Source organism: Actinia tenebrosa, unplaced genomic scaffold (genome assembly GCF_029948245.1).
Source record: "Actinia tenebrosa isolate PJP-AT-01 unplaced genomic scaffold, QUT_ActTen_1.0 PGA_scaffold8__29_contigs__length_14323225, whole genome shotgun sequence".
Taxonomy (NCBI): domain Eukaryota; kingdom Metazoa; phylum Cnidaria; class Anthozoa; order Actiniaria; family Actiniidae; genus Actinia; species Actinia tenebrosa.
Genome location: NW_028292585.1, coordinates 6,300,199 through 6,321,400, shown reverse-complemented (window position 1 = coordinate 6,321,400; position 21,202 = coordinate 6,300,199). Strand labels below are relative to the sequence as shown.

The window sequence follows — 21,202 nt, the reverse complement described above, 5'->3', positions numbered from 1 at the left end:
TTTGCCATATGCTGGTTTGAGAAGGGTGTAGCCATGTTAGAGGACAGGAAGAATGCGGACACGGTCAATGGCAATAAATTTGAACGCAAAAAGTTTCATTTTTACTAACCAACATGGCGGGTGACATTGGTTCCACTTCAATCCACCAATATAGCGGAATATACTGAGCAGAATTCTTTCTTTCTCTATATATTATGCCTCTATATTTTACTGCTCTCCGTTCTAGCTTTAGATCAGAGGAGAAAATTCTTAATTTTCGGATTTCACAATATCTAATACAAGTATTTCTTCATATTTGTATTGCATATATGCGGAGAATTTCAGCGTTTTCTCAGTAAGTGTTCTGTTCCTAATTTTTTAAGTGATTGCAGGGAATATCGCTACGTGATCTTGTAACGCCTCGTTTGGTCTGCTCTTAAGTGCTTCTTGAAAGCTTCGTATGGCGTGACCCAAATTATTTGTTGCTGATATGAAAGTTTGCAAGAGGTAAAGTAGAATACAGGAAAACGTGGTCACGTTTGCCGTTCGCGGGAAAAAAAAAGTCTATCTAAAACTCTCCATTGTCTTTTTAATGACAGCAACTTATCATCTTCAAATAACATATTTACTAAATAATATAGCCATGAAAATAATAATGCATCGCATTATTGTACAGCTATTTCAAAAAAGGTTGAATACTGAATACTGTTTCAGATGGAATACACTAAAAATAGAATACATAAATTATTGTTAATCCTACTTAATACAATGTCACCATGACCCACAATGCACTATCTAGTATGCAGTATGCAACATTTTTTGAAATAGTTGTATACAGTATCCTTAAAAAAGTAAATCATAGATCTACAAAACTTTGCCCTAATATAATTTGTACAAGTTTTATTAGTTGACTTTTTCATGGATATATGGAATGCACTATAATAATACAAATATAGAGGTACAACTACTTGATAAATATATAAAAGCTTTATTTATATTATTTCACAACTTGGTTGACTTGTTCTACGAGTGTTTTAATATTAAAAACAGTCTAATATCAAAAGGATTTGCAGCTAGGACTGACAAAAATAACTACAATTCAATATTAAGATTTTAAATCCGTACAACGGATAAATCATGCCATAGTCGACAAATGACACTCATAAAATTTTTGTATAATAATCATTTTAAAACATTTATATATTGATTATATAGATATATAATAATTAGTTAGTCAATTCAATTCAACCCACCTCCCTGGTTAATTATAACTTAATTTTCATTAAATTATCTATCCAGCTTTACAATTCTAATTATCAGTTTAACTCTAACTAGCTTTATTCTAAATCTAGGGGGAAATATCGCAATATTTTCGGCTGATTTCTCGCGTCAAAAAGTGAATTTGGATAAACGCGGAAAGTCAGACGTTTAGAGTTAAAATGTACGCGCGTGGTTAAAAAAACACCTAGTTTAATACAGTATTTTCAATGCTTTTACAGCGCTTCTCAATTACACGCAAAAATAATAATTCGACGCATAATAGAGTTTTGGTGGACGCCAATCAAAGTGTTTCCCAGCATTTTTGTAAAAAAGCTTTTAAGGGCACGTGCCTATGGAACGTCATGGAAACGTATTGATTTACGTCCACCAAAACCTACTTCTTGTACGATTTAACGTGTGTAATTGAAAAGGGCTGTAAGTAACAGACCCCTTGTACGTCACATGCAAGGGTTCTATACAAATCTGCAAAATAATACGAATCTAAGTAAAAGAGGTTTAGTAATGGAAAAAAAAAAAAAAAAAAAAAAAAAAAAATGCAAGACCAATCTTTATTTTGCCGGATTGTTGTCAAAGAGAAAACCAGCATCCCAAATTCGTCGCAATTAATTTTAACTATGGTTTCTTGAGAACAAATATTTTTTTTACGGCAAATAATTGATAATTCAAAAATATTATCTAACAAATAACATGTGTCTTAATGTACAAATATTCGGTAATTTAAAATGAGCTCTCTGTATTAGCTAAAATAATTATCCAGGTAAAACGTATTTTCTGTTCATCTGACCCTTGGATGAATGTGTCGTCATAACCGCCCTGTTGTTTGACTTTAACAATTTTGAACAATTTGGTCTTGATGTATGTCGACCAACATGGCGACCATGTCTTTTGCACTTTGATTCTCATGAAAAGGGAATGCACACGACCTACAAAAGCTTTTAAATCCTGTTTAAAACTATAATCTCAACTTGACAATTTAATTTTAAATTTTCTAAATTTATCCCATGATTTCATGCGAGAAGAGCTCGTTACCAGTTTACCTCTTAACATAGGAGCGAGGAACCCTTTCTTTGCGCATGACAAAAAAGTATTTTGAAATCACAAAAAGCATCAATCAGTTAAAGAAGCATTAAATAATTTGCTTGGTTTTATCCTCTAGCTTGACACGTCGATGACACGGGCGCTGAATCTTACGATTTTGCATCGCAATAAAATAGGTTCTGGTGGACGTCAATCAAGGCGTTTCCATGGGCACGCGCCCATGTTTTTATAGGAGCTCTTTGACTGACGCCCACCAAATTCTACTTAGCTTTGATGATCCGTCGCGCGTGTGAACGAGTGCAACAGATAAAAATCTAAAACAAAGCACTGATCGTCTTGAACGCCAGCAAGACTGATTCAACACATCATTATTGTCTTAATTACTGTTAAATACTAATTAAGTGAAACTTAAGCCTATTAAATTAATGAATTTAGCTCACGATGCGAGTAAATAATGAATAAATCAGATGCCAAGAAATATTCTTTTTGTCTTTGATCCGTCAAAGTCAGAAAAATACACAGTAACTATTCGAACCCAGGTCGTCTTGTAGCTTACGTTGTCTGTTAGTCTGCGGTTATTTCAGTGCAGGACTGAAGGTGAGAGCGGCAACCGCTGACTACAAGCAACACAGGCTACTCGTCTTACAAGTTTTCATAGAGATATCAGAACTGTTTTTAGGTTTTCCAAAGATTGCTCAATCAGTTTTGAAAAGAGTATACATGATAAGCAGGGTGCAAGAATCCCTTGTCATTTGTTTGTACATTAACAATTATTATTCTATTTACAAAAACTCGTCACCAGATTCTAATCAAGTGATCCGTTAGGGGGAAACTGGGCCCTAGTTTTTCTATTCAATTGTTCATTAAAATAAATTTTATAATTAAATTTGACTTGATACTTTGTTCACAATCTCGTCTCAGGCGTCTTACGAGTTTAGGTCAGCGGCTTTGCGCCAACCCGCTGACCCAAAACACCCGCAAGCCTATATGGGAACGAAATTGTAACTCCTAATATTATTTTAATTTAATTATTTCTATACCTTCTCCCACAAAAAGCACTCGAAGGCAGCCGTTATTTCTTCACAAGGTTCCTTGACTCGTTTAAATATATGACACTTGTGTTTAGCATTGCCAGAAACCACCTCGGAAAACGCAAAGTATTCTGGGAAATCCTTATGTGTGCGGACATTACTAATAGACGGGAATGGAAAATACCGCTGCGTGAAGCTCGTGCACTGTGGATCAGACATGCTAACTCCATCAGAATTTAGAGTCAGTTCCACTTCCTTAGTAGGAGGTGGGTTTCCTTTGTGTTTTTCTATTTTCTTCTGTTCTTTAAGGTATTGTTTGACAGAGTCTCGTAGATGCTTGGGTCGTAATGGCGGGTTAATGACAGTGGAGCACAAATACACAGCAAGAAAGTTAAATTCTTTTTCTTCGATTATTTCAGGAGAAGGTTTCATTGTTATTTCAGGCGACGCTTCCTCAAAGGAACTGGAGCTTGATAATGAACTCAAATTGGGCTCACTTGTATAGGATCTGAACGAAGATTTTGAAGGTGAAAAGCTATTTTTCCTTGGAGTTAGTTTTCGAAATAGTCGAGCAGGTGAAGGAGTTTTGTGTTTTGTACTTTGATGTGTTTCTTCTCCTCCTTTGGTCGTGTTTTCTAGTTCATCTATTGGATCATTCTGAAATACGACAAATTAACAATATCGTCAAATTTTTAATATCCGAAAACTAAATATTCGCGCTTCCAGACCCTCCCTCCTTATCAGATAAGGCGCAAAAATATTCAATACATGGGAAAGCATATTTGTTAATAAAGAATATTGTCCAAGTTCTCTATCATTCCCAGCTTACTTCGATGCAAAGGCGGCTGCCTTTCAAGATTGCGCAGAACTGTCCAAGGGATGCACTATCACCCTTTCCAGAGCGCGCTAGCTTTCCTTTGGGTCTCAGCCACGAAATAAAGTCTATGGCTGAGTCCAACGACTGTCGCAGTCAACAATAACACAGTTCGTTTCTCTACGGAGACCAAAAGAAGCGTGAGCTATAGAAATGAGAATAGAGAACGCATGCGTAGTAAACACTTGCCGTTGAATAACGCCGCTCAAGTGAAGAGGCATCAGAACTTGTTGAACTGCGTAAAGACTTCTGCGAGCTTCTCCTTGACTTGATTGAGTCTTTCCTCCCAGGTGCAAAAGTAGCCTGACAAGCTATTCTGATTGTCTCCGTTGCTGTGACCGAAGCAGTCACGCGGCCGCAACGGAATGCGTGACAAAACATACGGGTCTTTTCTCCCTGTCTTGCTTCTGTCACAATGTAACCAAAGAGACGGGAGTCTTCGCTGAAGACCCCAAGGGAGAGTACCCACGAGATGGAATGGTGGTACAAAGTGTCGTTGGTATTTTCATCCACGATAAGTACTTCCTCCGGACGGATTTTTAGAGTTATTGGCTTGAAGTCTTTCGGATGTAGCTTGTCCAATAGGGCAGCAATACTGTCGTTAATCACCAAGTAGGATTTCTTAACCTTCACACAACCCAAGTATGTGATGCGAGGGATTGAAGTAAAGCAATTGTCTCCAGGAAACACGTGCAAGGATGGCACATCGGGACTGGGAGTGCGCGTAAATTGCTAAGATAAAAAAAAAGAGAGTTATTTTTGCAAATCGGTTTAATATAACATATATAGTGTCCTTTTTATGCAGATATTATAGCACGGATATCCTAGTACGAATATTATATTTAGTAAATTAAAATCTATGGTTTTATTCACAGTTTTATAATCGTGAAAAGTGGTTAGTAGAGCAAAAAGACTTGTGGGGTTCTTCAAGAAAAATACTACAACACAGTAAATTTGAGAGGACCAATTTGGCCCCAGAGAGCCATTTTGGCTTTTTCAAAGTAGTGCTATTTTAGCCCAGGCTAGGGCCAAAATAGAACAAAATGCCATTTTGGCTCCACAGAAGCCATTTTGGTATGGGTCTATCAGTACTGTTTTGGCCCCCTCAACTAGGCCAGATCAGGGGGAAAATGCATCTTGGCTGTCCAAGTGTAAATTTGATAGAATTACATCTAGTGTCATTTTGGCCCCATGGAAGGCCAAAATGGCATAAGGGGCCAATTTAGATTACAAGAGCTATTTTGGCCCTCGGATATTAAGTGCTGTTTTGGCCCCATGGAAGGCCAAAATGGCATAAGGGGCCAATTTAGATTGCAAGGGCTATTTTGGCCCTCGGACATCAAGTGCTGTTTTGGCCCCATGGAAGGCCAAAATGGCATAAGGGGTCAATTTAGATTACAAGAGCTCTTTTGGCCCTCGGACATCAAGCGCTGTTTTGGCCCCATGGAAGGCCAAAATGGCATAAGGGGTCAATTTAGATTACAAGAGCTCTTTTGGCCCTCGGACATCAAGCGCTGTTTTGGCCCTATGGTAGACTAAAATCAATGGTGACTAAGAGGCTACTTTACATCATAGGAGCTAATTTGGCCCTCTTACATAAGTGCAGTTTGGTCCCCATATGGTTGGTCAAACTTTTTAAACCACACTTGAGGATGGAGCACAAAAAAAGAAAATAATTTCGTTATTTTATACTTCAATTCCACAAAATTATCATAAATTAAATACCTAATATGTTCAATAAATGAGAAATAGCACATGTAACAATTTAATATGTGATAATTTTAAAATACTTTAATTTTGTTTCAACTCCAAGAAAAGGATTATTAATAATATTATCAATAGCAGTAAGGTCGTCAAAATATTCTTGGAGTCCTGGAACCGCTCTAAAGTCTACCCCAGCAGTATCAAGTCTATTCCATAAATTTTGTTTCAATAACGAGATGGAATTTTGTACAATTGATGTAGTGTTTGCTACAACAGAATCAACCGTTCTCTGAGTAAGTTTGTGTGCTGCTTTGGTCCCAAGCAAATACGCCGTATTCAATCGCCTTACAGTGTCCTCGTTAAGAACGTCATACTGTCGATCACCGGAAACGTTTCTTTGGTCTTGTTCATAGTAAATATCGTCTTGTTGTACTTCGCGGAAAGATTTGTCTTGAGGCCCTAAACAGGACGAATCTTCTTGGTCCCCTGCTTCCTCGTTACTGGTATCAGTGGAGGGATTTTCTGATATTTCTAGTCCACCGTGTGGCGGTCCTAGATCATCAATTACCTTGTGCATTATGTCCCGATGCTTTCTACGCAAATGTGTTTTGTATCCCTCGAAATCATCATAGCTCTTAGAGCAGCCAGGAGCTTGACAGACAATGTGGAAGTTGTCTTCATTTTTATGATACCTTTCAAGATGGTTTTTCAACAGAGAAAGGGTCAAGAAAAAAGAGACGCACATAGAGCATGCTAAAGGCATCTTCATGATGTATCTCCTCTATTTGAGCTCTTTGTCGACGCGGCAGTCAAAAAAAGCGCGCGCTTGGTCTCGTGACCTCACGTAATAAAGTTGATTGACATAAGACGAATTGCCAACGAGTGAAGATTCGTTATCCTGTATATTTTGATAAAATGATGGACTGTTATCTGCCTTATCATATATCAATTGTATCATATATCAATTGTATGTATGTGTCTGCTTGTGTACATCCTACTCTGCATGTTTATATGTATGTATGTATGTATATAAATTTAGTATATATATTGTATAGTTTATTGATATTATTATTAGTGTTAGTTTTTAGCTTAATTTCATATCTTAAATATTTTAGTCTATTTCTTTTGTTTTATTTTTCTTTAGTTAGGGCTCCTGTTGATAACAGTAAATTTATTGTATTTTACTGATAGGATAACCCTGTTTAAATAAAAGTATATACTACTCAAATCTTTTTTTTAAAGTTTTACTCTGCCAGCTTTCTGCTTCAATAAGCTAGGTTATTTCTCGCCAAATTGAGGAATTTTGAGAATTTGACGCGTCAGTGACAAATTCCAGATTTCAATTCCAGATTTGTATAAATTGGTGACTCGTGTGATGATTCTGTCTTTTCCTTCGAGCCGCTTTATATTGTAAGGAGTACTTGACCGCGTGAGTTCATCACTAATATACACTGCCCGATCGATATGGAACTCAGTGAAAAGATCACAGATCTAACAGTGAGTGAGTTGGGAGAGTTGTTGGAGTCCCGTGGTTTGGACAAAGAAATCGTCAAAGCTTTCAAAGGTAAATCTTAAGCTTACGTTAGCCTATTGGTATATAGAGAAGTTAGAGATGTGCATGGCGGTCCATCTCAAACAACTGCAAACAAAGCTCATGTGTTTCAGAACTCATCTTATCTCCTTCAAATGCCAACTAATTTCTTATGGTTTATTTTAAGATGCTGAAATCGACGGGAAATTGAGTGGAAATCGGGGACATGTTGAAGTCCCTCAAACAGAAGCGCGCCGCCATTAGCGCGTGGGTAGAAATAACTGGCAAGGTATGTATTTCTAGTATAGATATAAATGTTTTCCACTTATTATTGGTAAAAGAAGAAGAAGAAGAAAGAAGAATATTTTAAAATGTTTACTGTTGAAGAGGAGGTAAAATTTACTGATTCTTTTCTGAAATTCGAGCGCACTGTTTGCGGTTGCAGTATCTAGTCACGTGCAAGTTATGGCGGGAAAAATCAGAAATCGCATTGAGCATGCTCGAAGTACAAAGTCCGTATTCGTATATTTCATGATTCAGTAGTGATTCAGTACGATTACGTTTATTCATGTTAAATGTTTTTTTTTTTCATAGACTTTTGACGATGAAGGACAGCCAGCAGCAAGAAGCCTGCCTAGGAAAAGGCCTGTTCCAGCTATCTTGGAATCTGATGACGAAGATGATGAAAATGATACGACTTCGAATATGACAAACAGCTCCTCCGGCTCGTCCAACTCGTCTGCTGCCGTTTTTGATGTAGACAGCTCTAAAACGTCTACGCCCAAGGCCAAGCGTCCAAGGAACACTCCGATGCCTTCTAATTCGAGTTATCAGGTAAGTTATAATTTGTGTTGTACGTGGTTGAATCAGGGAGGCATTTAAAGACTTATATCCATTTCCCAAATTTATTTCCTCAAAAGCCGGCTAGAACGCTACGAATGACTGCATCATGGTTTGCATGTTGTTTTTTTTTTTTATCTTTAACATATTTTTGTTATTGTACTAAGTGCAATTTGGTTAGACTTTCTTTCAAAGTGGTATAATTTATACTTTGGAATACCTTGGAGGCTCACTGAGCATAAAGTTGTACCTTTCACTTGGTACCTCACCTAATGTGATAGAGGCTTGCTATAGCTTCTGGAGCACATTTTTTGTGTGTGGTTAAGTGCCTAGGTATGGAACTTTGTCTGTGTGCATGAGGTAACACGAAGTATTTCGTTTGTTTTAGGATCAAGATCACAAAATCTCAATTAATAAAGAAATATTGCAGCAAAAACAGAGAAAACAAAAACAAAAGGAGAAAAAAAACAGTTTCAAAGAACTGAGATACCCTAAATTAGAAGAAAAGAATTTTAGAGAAAGACAGCGACAAAAACAGAGAAAAAAGAAACAAAAGGATAAGAAAAATAGTTTCAAAAAAATCCAATATTTTAAATTACAGGAGGAGAATTCTAGCTTAAAATCTGTTAATGAAAAGTTTCACTTAAAAGTAAAAAGCAATATTGAGGAATTAAGGACCAAAACTGAAAATATTCAAAAAATTAAATCAATTGGAAGACATTTTAGAGCATTGAGTAACCAATTAGTTCGAAGAATCAATTCAAATCAGCTTAAGCTTGTTATAGATCAAAAGGGCTGTGCAGTTGTTCTGGGTAAGGGCAAGTTTGGTATTTGTAAGCTAACACAGTTTAATGCATCTGGATCAAAGTGTTATGTCGCTGTTAAAGAATATGTTAATAACACTGTTGAGATAAAAGATATACTGTACGAAGTGCAGATTGTACAGCAATTATCACATAAATGCTTCCCATTTGTCTTTGGAGTTTGCACTGAAAATACCCTAAAAATAGTGTTTGAGCTTTGCTCTGAACCAGATGTTCTCAAATTGCCAGTGACAATTCAGTCTGTCTTAACCACCTCAAATTTAAGTGAGGAAATGCACCAGTGGTATGCAATATTAGCTAGCTGTGCAGACGCACTTCATTATTTGACTGTTCATTTAGTAGTTCACGATGATTTGAAAGCTGATAATATAGTACTTACAATGTGCAATGATGCATTCATACCCAAGATAGTTGATTTTAATAAGGCCAGATATCAAAGATTGTGTTCTCAAATCCTTGCCCATTGAAGACAAGTGTATTTATCTTCAACGTTATCCTCACATTGCGCCAGAGGTGATCAATGGCCTTGCAAAGAAATCACCCCGAAGTGATTTGCATAGTTTTGGTTTCCTAATAAGGCAGGTTCAGAAAGTACATAACTCTGAATTTCTATCTGATATTTCTCTTGCATGCATGAGAAGAAACCCACTTGATAGACCAACTGCAGAGAAGCTATGCCAGCACTTAAATTCTGTAATATAAAGCATTTGCCTTGGTAATCACCAGTTTTTAAAAATCAATCATTTCAGTTTATTTTAATTTATACTATATATCTGCATGAAAGACATTGAAAAAAATGAACTATGCTTAAAAAGGTCATTGCTCGAAAGTAATCCATAAATATATCTTATCATATATCTTTTTGCCTCATTGCATAACTACAATATTTTGAAAAATGAAAACTACTAAGCTAGAAATTATATTTTTATATATTACTGTTTGTGAAATAAATGTGTTTTTAATCAACAAATGTTTATAGTAAACATTTTTGTTCAATCCATGATACTTCCATAAATAATATTATTCTGTGAAATATTCAACTATAATTATCAAGAGCATTTGAATGCATAGTATTGTTTGCACATTCCTGATATTAGTTGAATTTTGAATACTATTTTCAAGATCCTTGTTTACAATACATGCATATAATATTATATATATTCTATTATTGAATTCTCACATGTATGTATTGGTCAATACTAAGGGACCTCAACCCCCTGGGCAGTGGAAATATCCCCCTACATGGGCAGGCTATGCAGTCAAGTATCCCATGTCAGGACAGGAAAAAATCTAATTTTTCTCCCTTGGGCAAGCACTGCCAACATTCAAAAGGGCAAACCATAGCTAATTAGTCCAGGAATATAGTGAAATAATTGTGCCCTCATTGTCAGACATTACTAATTTTTTTAAATATGCATTATATTTCAGGTAGATTGGCTGAAAAGTTACAAACTACCAAATAGGGTTAGTAGATTTCAGACAATCAGCAAAATATATCATATATGGTTATGGACTCATCTGCTTTATTGATAAGAATCTGGCTTATGGTTGTTATGGCCTGAGGATGATATTGTTATTTATTATCTATATCTAGCATACAGCATAAGTAAGAAAAGCTAAAGTAATATATAGAGTGGGGGTTGGAGAACTTTATTGATATCCTGAAATGGCAAGCTGTTTTAAAACCCAAAATGTGAGTTTCATAAGTTCATTTTACTAACATGATCCAATTCTTTATTTTTAGTTTTCATGTGCTGTTGAGGCTGGACTGGCCAATAATTTTCTCACCCCAAACCTCATTAATGAGATGGTGCGTGATGTATGCACTAGTGTGCAAAACTTTACACGAAGCCCTAACATCAGGGAAAGAGAAGCTGTGGCTAAGTTAATTGTAGAAACTTATCCTTTTTTGAAAGCCCCTCAACTCAGCAAAGATGCCAAGCCTTGGGTAAGCAAATATGATTACATTTTCAGTTAAAATTGTGTAATGCAATTAATTTTTTTTCTTAAGAACTTAGGTATATGTAAATATGCATGTCTAGAACATGGTAGCACATGTTTAAGATAGACAACCTTGTGCCTATTACTATGACATTCCAACAATTAACCTATCTGGGCCAAAAATCACTAAAAATCTATATAAAAAAAGTTTTAATGGAAAAATAAAATGGCATATTGTTTGAAACTGGCATTCTTTCAATACAGGAAAATAGTCTGATTGATTCTCTGATTAGTTTTGTTCAAGTGGGTTTGTTAGTGTGTCAACAGTAAAATTATTAATTTTGATGACAAAAAATATTTTGTCTAGATAAAACCTACCAATTGTTGCCAACAATTAACATGTATATACATTTATGTATGTAGGGGGCCTTTGAAGTAAAGATCATGAATCGGTTTAAAAAGCTTCAGCTCAAAAGAACCAACCAAGACACAGAACGTACAAAAGAAAAAGCAGCCAGTAGCCTCAATCCAAAACTCTCCAAACAAAAACCCTGGATGGTGGTCCCTACAGATGATCAAAGTGAAGAAGAAGTGAAGGGTACAATCCTTGCAATAAAGCAGGAGTGGAAGAAGACGAGAAAGGACCATGGCAACATAAAAGAAATGATGAACCGAACCTATGCAAAAAGAAGAGAGATGGTTCCCATTGAGCAACAGCCTCTCAAAGAAATTGTTAACATGTTCCCACCTGTCCAGAGTATGCTCTATGTAAGTGTAAATCAGCTACAGTGTACAAGATAATGTGTAATTATCAGGACCTTCAAACAATTTAGAAAGCATGGGTAATATTTGTTCTCTGGGTTCTCTGATGATTCTTTACTCCATAAAATCAACTTATAACTTCTAATTGGATCTAATTCAGTTGCTTCTTTAGTGGACCTAAACCTGTAAAAATAATAGCTGTCTGCAGTTTGATTTCAGGTTATGTTCTCCACATCTATTTCTACCTCTCACTAATCCATGTAGCAAATTTATTTAGCAGTTTGAATACTCTTCAATGAGAGAGATGAGTCTAAATTTATTTATTTTTAAATATCTGTTAACAGATTAAAGCTGACTTTGCAAGAGTAATGGGAAATCCAGACCTGACGACCCAGATGAAGAGCAGCTTCAAAGATGTTTGGAGCTGCCGGACGTTAAGCTATGCCAAAAAGAACAGCAAACATGAAAAAATATTTTTGGAAATGACTGCTGTCATTGACAGTGGATGCCAAGAAGAAGGTAAAACAGAAACATTTTTTAACTTTATAATTTTTTCCACTTCATATTTACCTCTTTCTTTGGAGGAATTGTGAATGCAAGTTTTACATGAATTCCCAGAGTCCCAAAATACCTTTATTTGCCCTATTTCATACTGATGTCACAGTGAGTTTACATGGGAACAGAATCACATAAATCAATAGAAAATTCAAACAAAATCTTCATTCTCTTCTAAAGTTTGGCTTCATTTTGTCTATATTATATTTTATGTTTCAATCATGGTATTTTGTTGACATGGGTGTTTTGTTCCCATGTTTTCCCTTTGTGTTGTTTCCATTCTGTCCCCCTGCAGTGACCATGATGAAATAGGGCAGTTAATCAATGAATATAAATAAATAAATTATGACTTTAAAAAAACTAATTCATGAAAAAGAAGAAAAAAAAGGAATGATGACTCATCAGGTAATTGAGAGAAAACAAAGATAATGAGCAGCTTCTTAGTACATTGTTTTGTTGAATATTTTTTTAGAATTCAAAGAAAGATCAGCCTTGAAGTTGGCCTCAATGATCTTGAGGCCTCCAAATAGAAAAGGAATCCAAAACAAGGATCATGAAGAGGCTGTGATCAAGGTCATTCCAGTAAGTGCAATAAAATATTAGCCTTGAGTGTTATGAGGTGATATACTATATTGCCCCCCTCCCAACCTACACAATGATAAGGAAATGATTTTTAAAAAGTTGCAAATTGTTATTTTCACAGGACCATCAGTCACTGGATGAGGCCATCAAGGGTTTGCGGCAGCCAGTCATTATAGTTGCTAATGACCTCTACAATTCAGATTTAATGTATGTGGCTGCAGAGGGCATGTTGTTCTCAACAATCACCACAAACAAGATTGCTGATGCAATAGTTATCCTATTGGCGACATACTATCTTTTAAATCTTGATTATGTAGTTGGAAAAAATATTTTGTTTTTTAGAAAAAACCTTAATGGGTGTCACAGATAACAAAAGCCCTGTGCCTGTTGACACCCTTATTGGAATATTATCAAATTTAGATGTGAATTAATAAGTGTGTAAACTCTAATATACCTAAGCAGCATTTACATTGTATTCTATATACTATTTTATTATGGAATGCATTATAGAATCCATTTCATGAGAAAAGTATGCAAGATAACTTTCATTCATTATGCATTGCATTGGCTAAAAAGTAATCTGAGTAAATGCTGCTTAGGTATATTCAGAGTAGACTGTCTTTTATGCCTAGTTTTTTTATTCATGTTACATTAGGTTACATAAAGATTTATAAATTTCTATTAAAAAAATCTGGTCCTGCTTTATTTATGTTTAAGTTGAATATTAAATATGCCAAAGCCGTTTTCATAAAAAAATACCTGCAATATAAGTGCCAAAAATGAAAATGTCCCTTATCTTAAAGAGCAAAAACAGCCCCAAATTCAGAGCCAGAATGATTACCGTTTCAGAAGTGCCAAAGGAGCCCTATTTTTGGGGACTGTTTTAGAATCAAGATTTAGCCCTAACAGAGCCAAAATAGCTACCATTTCTGAAGTGCTAAAACAGCCCTCTTAATAAGGGGCCATTTTAGGGTCAGCATTTAGCCCCACATAAGGGCTAAAACAGCCCAAAAATAAGAGCTAAAATAGCTCCAATTCCTGAAGTGCCAAAATGGCCCTTTTCACAAGGGGCCATTTTAGGGTCAGCATTTAGCCCCACATAAGGGCTAAAACAGCCCCAAAATCAGAGCTAAAATAGCTCCAATTCCTGAAGTGCCAAAATGGCCCTTTTCACAAGGGGCCATTTTAGGGTCAGCATTTAGCCCCACATAAGGGCTAAAACAGTCCCAAAATCAGAGCTAAAATAGCTCCAATTCCTGAAGTGCCAAAATGGCCCTTTTCACAAGGGGCCATTTTAGGGTCAAAATTTAGCCCCATATAAGGAGCTAAAACAGTCCCAAAATCAGAGCTAAAAAAATGGCCCCTACCGGTAGTGCCAAAATAGCCCTACTTTAAGGGGGCCACTATAGGGTCAAAATTTTGGCCCCATTTTTGGGGCCAAAACTGCCCTATCCGATTTGCTGTGAAATCTTCACTATTTGATCAGGAAAAAAAATTATTCAAATATTTTCAAAAGCTTGAGGTCATGGACTTAAATTTTATTTTTTTCTAGTAATGTTTACAGAGAAAAATCTTTTCGCCTATTTCCAACTGTGTAAGAAAACAATAACAGGAAATAGTTAATCCAGAGAGTACAAAGTCACTGTGAAGTCTCGCTGGTTCGTTGAATGACAAGTTTCCTCTATCCTCTCCAATTTTCTGTTTTGCCAACATTTTCTAAAAACATGTTCTCACCATTCACATGATGTATGCCACTCTAAACCAATCACATCAAAGAACGTTTATCACGTGACGCTGTGCTGAACGTGATTTGCTAGCGTGGACCAATCAATGATAGTCAAGACATCACGTGATCATAATAAATTCCATTACGTTTTGAAAGAACATGTCTGTACAGAACAAGTTAATATTTCCTGATGTGAGAAGGAAAGCTGATTAAACACCGGAGCTGTATTGTAGGTGACCCTGGCATTGCTTCCTCCACGAAATGAAATATCGTAATTGAAATACCGACGTTTTGTGTCTTTTTGTATTAATCTGTTCTGTTGAATTTACCTGTGCGCCAATGATTTACGACACCGCGACTTTTTCTTTTCCGTTTTCCCGTTTCCCCCCGCAATTTCTAAGTAGAAAAGAAGTTATATGCACACTTGTATCAAACGCTAATTTTCAAGTCAAGTGGCCGGTAAAAATAGGTTTGCAGTTGTAATAGAAGGTCGCTTAAGAGAGGTTATATTGTATATATGCACACTTGTATCAAACGCTCATTTTCAAGTCAAGTGGTAGATAAAAATAGGTTTGCAGCTGTAATAGGAGGTCGTTTAAGAGAGGACCAAAATTGTGCATTGTGCAACGTAACAGACTATATAGAGTATATTATGAAGAATATAATGAAGTCTTCTTGGGCCTTAGACGAAAGGGTGGACGTCGACTCCCCATTGATCATCCTGATAACAAAAACCAAACTTTGTATTTGCGTGTTTCACGTGATTAAGCTTATTCCGAATCAAAACAGCAAGAAATTGTACCGACATAACTTGGTACAAAAACATCGCAGAAAAAATCCACATGGGATATCTGTATGGAATATCTGCATGTTCAGACCCCTCACAATTACTTGATTATCCACGATAGATAAAAATACATAAAAGCTAAATAACGCTTGAGAAGTTAGGAGATGAAAAGGCATCAAAACTGCATTCAGCCTGTCGCAGCGAAAGTAAGGGAACTTGAAAAAAAATCTGAGTCCCTATTAAATGGATTTTGAAAAGTTGCTGTCGAAAACTTGACTTGTCTGTTACTACAGGTACACCAAGAGACGAAACAATTGTATCATTTGGTTTAATTTTTGACAAGTTTAGTTTGATTAAATGAGTGATATTCTTATGAAAATTGTTACAAATTTATGCTTCATGATTCGTAAAGAAAAATTCATCTCGCTATATGACATGATACGAGTAAATAAGTATATGTAATACGTACATTGTAGTAACAAAAAGTCAGTGCGTGAGGGAATGCAAACAGATAGAACCCTTGACCATTCAATCAACTCTCCACTCAAACCACTTGAAAAGCTCAGTTACTACGCAACAGTTCAAAGGTTTTCTTAATTTGTTCTAAATTTATTTCGCTACTTTGTACTACTTGGAGAATTATTATCTATTTCCTCTTCCTTTTTAAAAAATTCCTGATAGAGACAGCTAGAAGTTTTCGTGATTTTCTTTTATCTTTGAAAAATGCAGCGAACGTTTCATGACCTGTGTCAAATCGCTTAGAAACGAGATGCTTAAAAAAGGCGGGAAACCGTCAGCCACTGATACATATAAAATGCGTTGCTATTTAACTACTAAAATTGACGAAAACATCTATTTAGACAAACCTAGGAACTCATTTTTGAAGATAATTCGAAATCCCTAAATTCCTAGATCTCAAAGCTTCAGTTTAAGGAAAACCGTAACACAGCTCGCTAATAACTTTATAAAGCTATACTGTCTGATCTTTTCAGACAGCGAAGGTCCTACTCGAGTGTCGAATATCCTTGCCATACAAAACGACCTGTTCGATAGGTGGACCTCCCGGTTTTTGGAATGTACACACGCCGGGCATTCTGTGGTCAAATTCTTTGTAACGTTGATAAATATTTTCTCGTCAACTAACGGAAAAGGTAGACAACAAATATGCGTTGGCGGCTGTTAACTATTGTCGATGCATTTTCTTGAACTCAGTGTCCTCATATAGAAATAATTACCAAAATATTATAATTTTGAATCCTTTATTTTTTGTGGTAAATGTTTTATAATTCAAGAATCGAATTTGTACAAAATTTCAAAGATAATCAAAATTGGTAAAGAATACGGTAAACAGATGAAGAACTCATGAACAAAAGCTCAGGAAATCAAGTTTCATTCCTGCGGGCGGGAGTTTTGAGAGGAACGGTATCGACTTTCATAACATTGAAGAGGGTTTTCCTCGTGGTGGCCAAAATATCTAACAAACAGATGAAACAACATTCAAATAACTATAACACAAACGGAACAAACGACTATAAATGAAATATTGAACAAAACAAAGCGACAACAATTTTAAAGCGCGAAAAACAGTCAAAAAAATTGTTAGGATGCCAAAACTTGTAGGTACAAAGTTAATTTTTTTCACATGATCAGAAAAGAAACTAGGTGATTTGGTCAAAACTGGACGAAATAAGCCGCTAAATCACATACCTTAAATATGTATAAATTCTTTTTAATTCAGTAGAAAGTAATGTTACTAAACAAATAAATAAAGATTAAGTTCATTTTAATAGTTTGGCTGAAAAGAAACTGTGGGAGATTTGTTCAAAACTGGACAAAAAACCTCTTAATCTTTCTTTCTCAATCTTGATGTATAAATTCTTTTAATTAGAGATTTAAGTAACTAAACAAATAGATCAAGTTGATTTTAATATTCTGCCGGAGCACTATTTATTTTAGTTCAAGTTAATCATATTATGATACCAAACTTAACAATACTGCCCAAAAGCTAAGCTTGACAAACGCACACTCATCTTCGAAGTTCCCCAGTGTAGGACATTTTTTGGACCAACTGTTTTGGTGCTGTGTTTTTTTTTGTTGTTGTTGTTGTTGTTATTGTTTTCTTTTTACACGAGTGTATCGTCAGTATGTTATTCTAATGTAGCGAATGATTCTGTAAAATACGGGGAAAGTTTGTGTAAAGATTTAAAAATTTTTTTGTCAAGACATGTTGCAAAGAACATTAGGCACCTATGAAGCAACTATTGACGGATTTTCGTTCAAGTTGATACATATATATATATTAAAAAACCATACTTTAAAATGATGTTTTTAATAACTTAAATGGTTATTAATAGATTGATATGATTGCGAATATTGATCAACTCACCTTGAGGTTCGGTGCTCTGAAAGCATTTTTGATCGACTCATAAATGTTTTTGGCATCAGAACACCTTATGATGTAACAAGTGGATTCTTCACCAAGAGGACAAGCAATAATCCCTAAAACATTATCATCCCCTTCATATAAATTCACATGCCCAATCTTCTCGATATCACAGCTCGCAATCACCTCCCACGGCGGAAAATTCGTACTAATTCGTACAAGATCTGAATTAACTTCAACATTCACCGACGAATCGTCATCATCATCATTATCAGCGTGCTTCTTCGAGAGCACTTCCAAAATCGTTGCTTGAAGAGTCTTGTCATTTGACCTTTCTACAATGACTTTTTTCACAAATTTAGCAAGATGCAGTCCTAAGGATCCTCCTGCTGGCCTTCGGAGGTTCAAACTTTTGGGTCTGTTGAGTCCCGATCCCCGGGGAGGAGGGCTTGGTTTTGAAGTTGTAGCGCCGGTCAACGATTTGGTTTTTCGATGAAAATCAACAGCCGAGATTGCCATTTCTTCACTTTCCACAGAAGATAGTTGTGGATGTGAATTTTCTGGCCCATGGAATTCGAGGTCACTATAAACGATATCAATGGGTTGGCTTCTTGTTCTCTGGCGATACCCGTCTGATAGTCCATCTACATTCTCGTATAACGATTCCACATTTCCCTCGGTATTCTCTTCCTCAGAGCATAAACTGTGTCCTTCAGTACTACTGCTGCTGATGCTACAGTGCGATTCGCGATCGCTCTCAACAAACGGAAATTTCACGTTCTCGTAGACAGGCGCACTTGTGCTTGCATGTTTAGCTTGCGGAGAATGGTTGGGCGATTGGAATGGTGAATTCTCATACAGCACATCCACGGAACGTCTAAAAAAATCATTCCTATTATCCCCGCTACTTAAAGAACGTTTGAGCAGAAGATGTGCCGGTAGGGTCGTCTTAGAATTCGTGTGTTTTGATTTCGAGGTCACTGCAAATGAGTCACGAATAGACTGTAACTGAGGTACGAGGAATTTACTATTTTCTGTTAGTTTAGCAAAATCTTGTCTAAGGATCGGGTTGTCCGATTCCCGTGTCGGTCTTGAAGGACTTATCTCTAAAATGTCTAAATTAGCGTGGCGGATCTCGGCATAATGTGCTGTAGTCTCGGCTTCTTGCGCATCCTGCGCCGTCGTCTTGGGCGAGTGATTCAGCGATGGGTCCTCGCCTTCGGTCTGGATTCCAACAGTTGTTACATAAGGCGTTCGTCGCTCACTCGTTACACTTCTGTAACTACCTTGCGAGCTTATACTCGATGATCGACTTGATTTACCAGAATATAACGATGGCGCAAAATCAGCAGGAATAACTTCATAGATATCTTCTGCTTCGTCTTTTCGGCTTTCTTCGTCGTCGCTGTCGAATATTCCACGGGACACTACCCCGTTTCGTAGTTCTTTCATACTTTTCTTCTCTAGTGATAGTTTACTCTTGATATTCTTCTCTGTTTTTATACCAATGTCTTCATATATCGTCTCCGCTATTTCCATTTCTTGCGGATCCGGCCTAATCCATGTTGGTAACTGGCGACGAGTGGCACAGACAAAGTCATTGATTCAACTTGTTCAGATCCCGGTTGGTGACTGAAAATTAATCCCGCGTTTTCGGCGCTTTGTAACACGATCCACTTAAGATCTGCCAATCAAACGCGACATGACAACGATTTCAACGATGCCCCGGCTTCAGGCTGACGATGCTCTCACGGTTTCCAACAAGCTGTATAAACTGTATTTCGCTATAAAACTGTATCAATAATTTTTTGGTCGAAGTTAATCAAGTGAACCATAGTGATTTTATAATTCTAAGCACGCGAATGCATTATTGAGCCATTATTTGACATGTTGTAATCTTGGAGTCTTTTAAATAAACAGCAAACGTGCTAAGTCACGTCAAACAAACAAAGGAAAAAAACAGATTGCAAAACACGGTCACATACAGAGATTTTGCAAGTCGGGTCAAAATCCTTTTTCACAAAAGATGTTTAGTTTCGCTCTGATCCCGACGGCGGACGAGTATTGAAAACGAAAAATAAGGCAATCAAAAACAGGATAACATCTACAAAATATTTTCTGCGATTTAGTTACTCCTAGGCACCGGGCTCAGTTGAGGAAAAGTTCTGGCGGCACATTTGAGATGATTCATCGTACCACTGGCAGGATACTTAAGGTTCAGGCCAGGTCAGGCATCATAGCGCCGAGAAATCACTGCCAGGTGAATTAAGAAAAGAACAATTAACAAGAGAAGATATGGGAATAAACCCGTTACTCTCTTTAAAGACGTCTTGTGCATCAGTTACGACAGAGCCTTACATGTAAGGAGCGACTCGTGCAAGATGAATGGAATAATACAATGATTGATGAACAATACCGCGACAGGGGTCATAGAGGGGACGAGCGTGAGGTCCCAAATATTTCGAAATTACAACAAAAACTTTACCGTCAGGAATTCTAACGTTTAGTTGTCAGCTTAGCTCCCTCCTCGTGTTACCAAATGTATGTTTCGAAGAAAAAAACTTAAAAATCTTTAGCCGAAAAATACACAGAAAAGTTTTCAATCAATCAGGAAGCGGTGATTAATTCGTTACCATGCAGCCATATGGACACCCCGATAGCGAAACGGTTAACAATGCACGGGAAGTGGCTGGTAACCACTTCTGGTGCTCAGTGACGCAGGAGGAAAGGATCTTTAGGCCAATATTTTAGCCAATATTCACTAAAGATGGGTAAGGATTAGGATCTTTTGACGTTTGTTTGTTTATTGCTTGAATTTTCAAGAATTTCATGTTCTTGATCAAAACAAATGACGTCATCGTACGCCCACCTATTAAACGATTGAAAAAAATGTGGCTGTGGAAGGTCTGGTTGGTTTCCAGTGAAAAGATGAGATATTTAGCTGGAAGGAGTTTCACAAACGAGTGGATATTTCCTCCCCTCCACCCAGAGATTCCAATAATCCTTTGTCCACAGATCAATACCGATCTATTTAACAAGTTGTGGCTTTTGCTGCAAGATGTTCGAACTCTGAATCCCAGCCATTGATCTTTTAAGTGTGACATCACTGAATCGGGAAAGACAACTTCCGAGTCCAAAACGAAAAGCAGCTTATAAACAGTTGTCTAACTTTTGACAGAATTTGTTGTCCAAAGTTTATCACGTTATTTATGCAATTTTGTGAGAAGTTTGGCCCTGAAATATGTCACGACGCAAAAGCTCTATATAGTTACTAGAAAGGCAATAAGCCTGAAGCGAGATAACGTTTTACCCCCGTCTCTAGTCCATAATCCTTTTCACATTGCTTTTGTTCTTTAATTATGAC

At 36.6% G+C, this 21,202-nt stretch overlaps 2 protein-coding genes across 3 annotated transcripts; one reads left to right on the top strand and one right to left on the bottom strand.

Moving 5' to 3' along the window:
* Positions 1-554: 554 nt before the first annotated feature.
* LOC116297041 (uncharacterized) lies at positions 555-19,559 on the bottom strand. Its single transcript, XM_031705176.2, has 3 exons — positions 17,842-19,559; positions 4,393-4,935; positions 555-3,986 (listed from the first exon to the last, which is right to left on the bottom strand). The coding sequence occupies exons 1-3, from the start codon at positions 19,375-19,377 to the stop codon at positions 3,333-3,335; spliced, it is 2,733 nt and encodes a 910-aa protein (XP_031561036.2). The 5' UTR covers positions 19,378-19,559; the 3' UTR covers positions 555-3,332.
* Positions 7,202-13,647, top strand: LOC148905044 (uncharacterized). Of its 2 annotated transcripts, XM_089024091.1 has the most exons (9): positions 7,202-7,471; positions 7,626-7,727; positions 8,033-8,272; positions 10,531-10,566; positions 10,847-11,050; positions 11,467-11,811; positions 12,150-12,324; positions 12,833-12,942; positions 13,064-13,647. In XM_089024091.1, the coding sequence occupies exons 2-9, from the start codon at positions 7,665-7,667 to the stop codon at positions 13,310-13,312; spliced, it is 1,422 nt and encodes a 473-aa protein (XP_088880217.1). In that variant the 5' UTR covers positions 7,202-7,471; positions 7,626-7,664; the 3' UTR covers positions 13,313-13,647. The 2 variants fall into 2 exon arrangements, with proteins under 2 accessions (XP_088880217.1, XP_088880218.1); XM_089024092.1 differs by having other exon boundaries at positions 7,202-7,727.
* Positions 19,560-21,202: the final 1,643 nt, after the last annotated feature.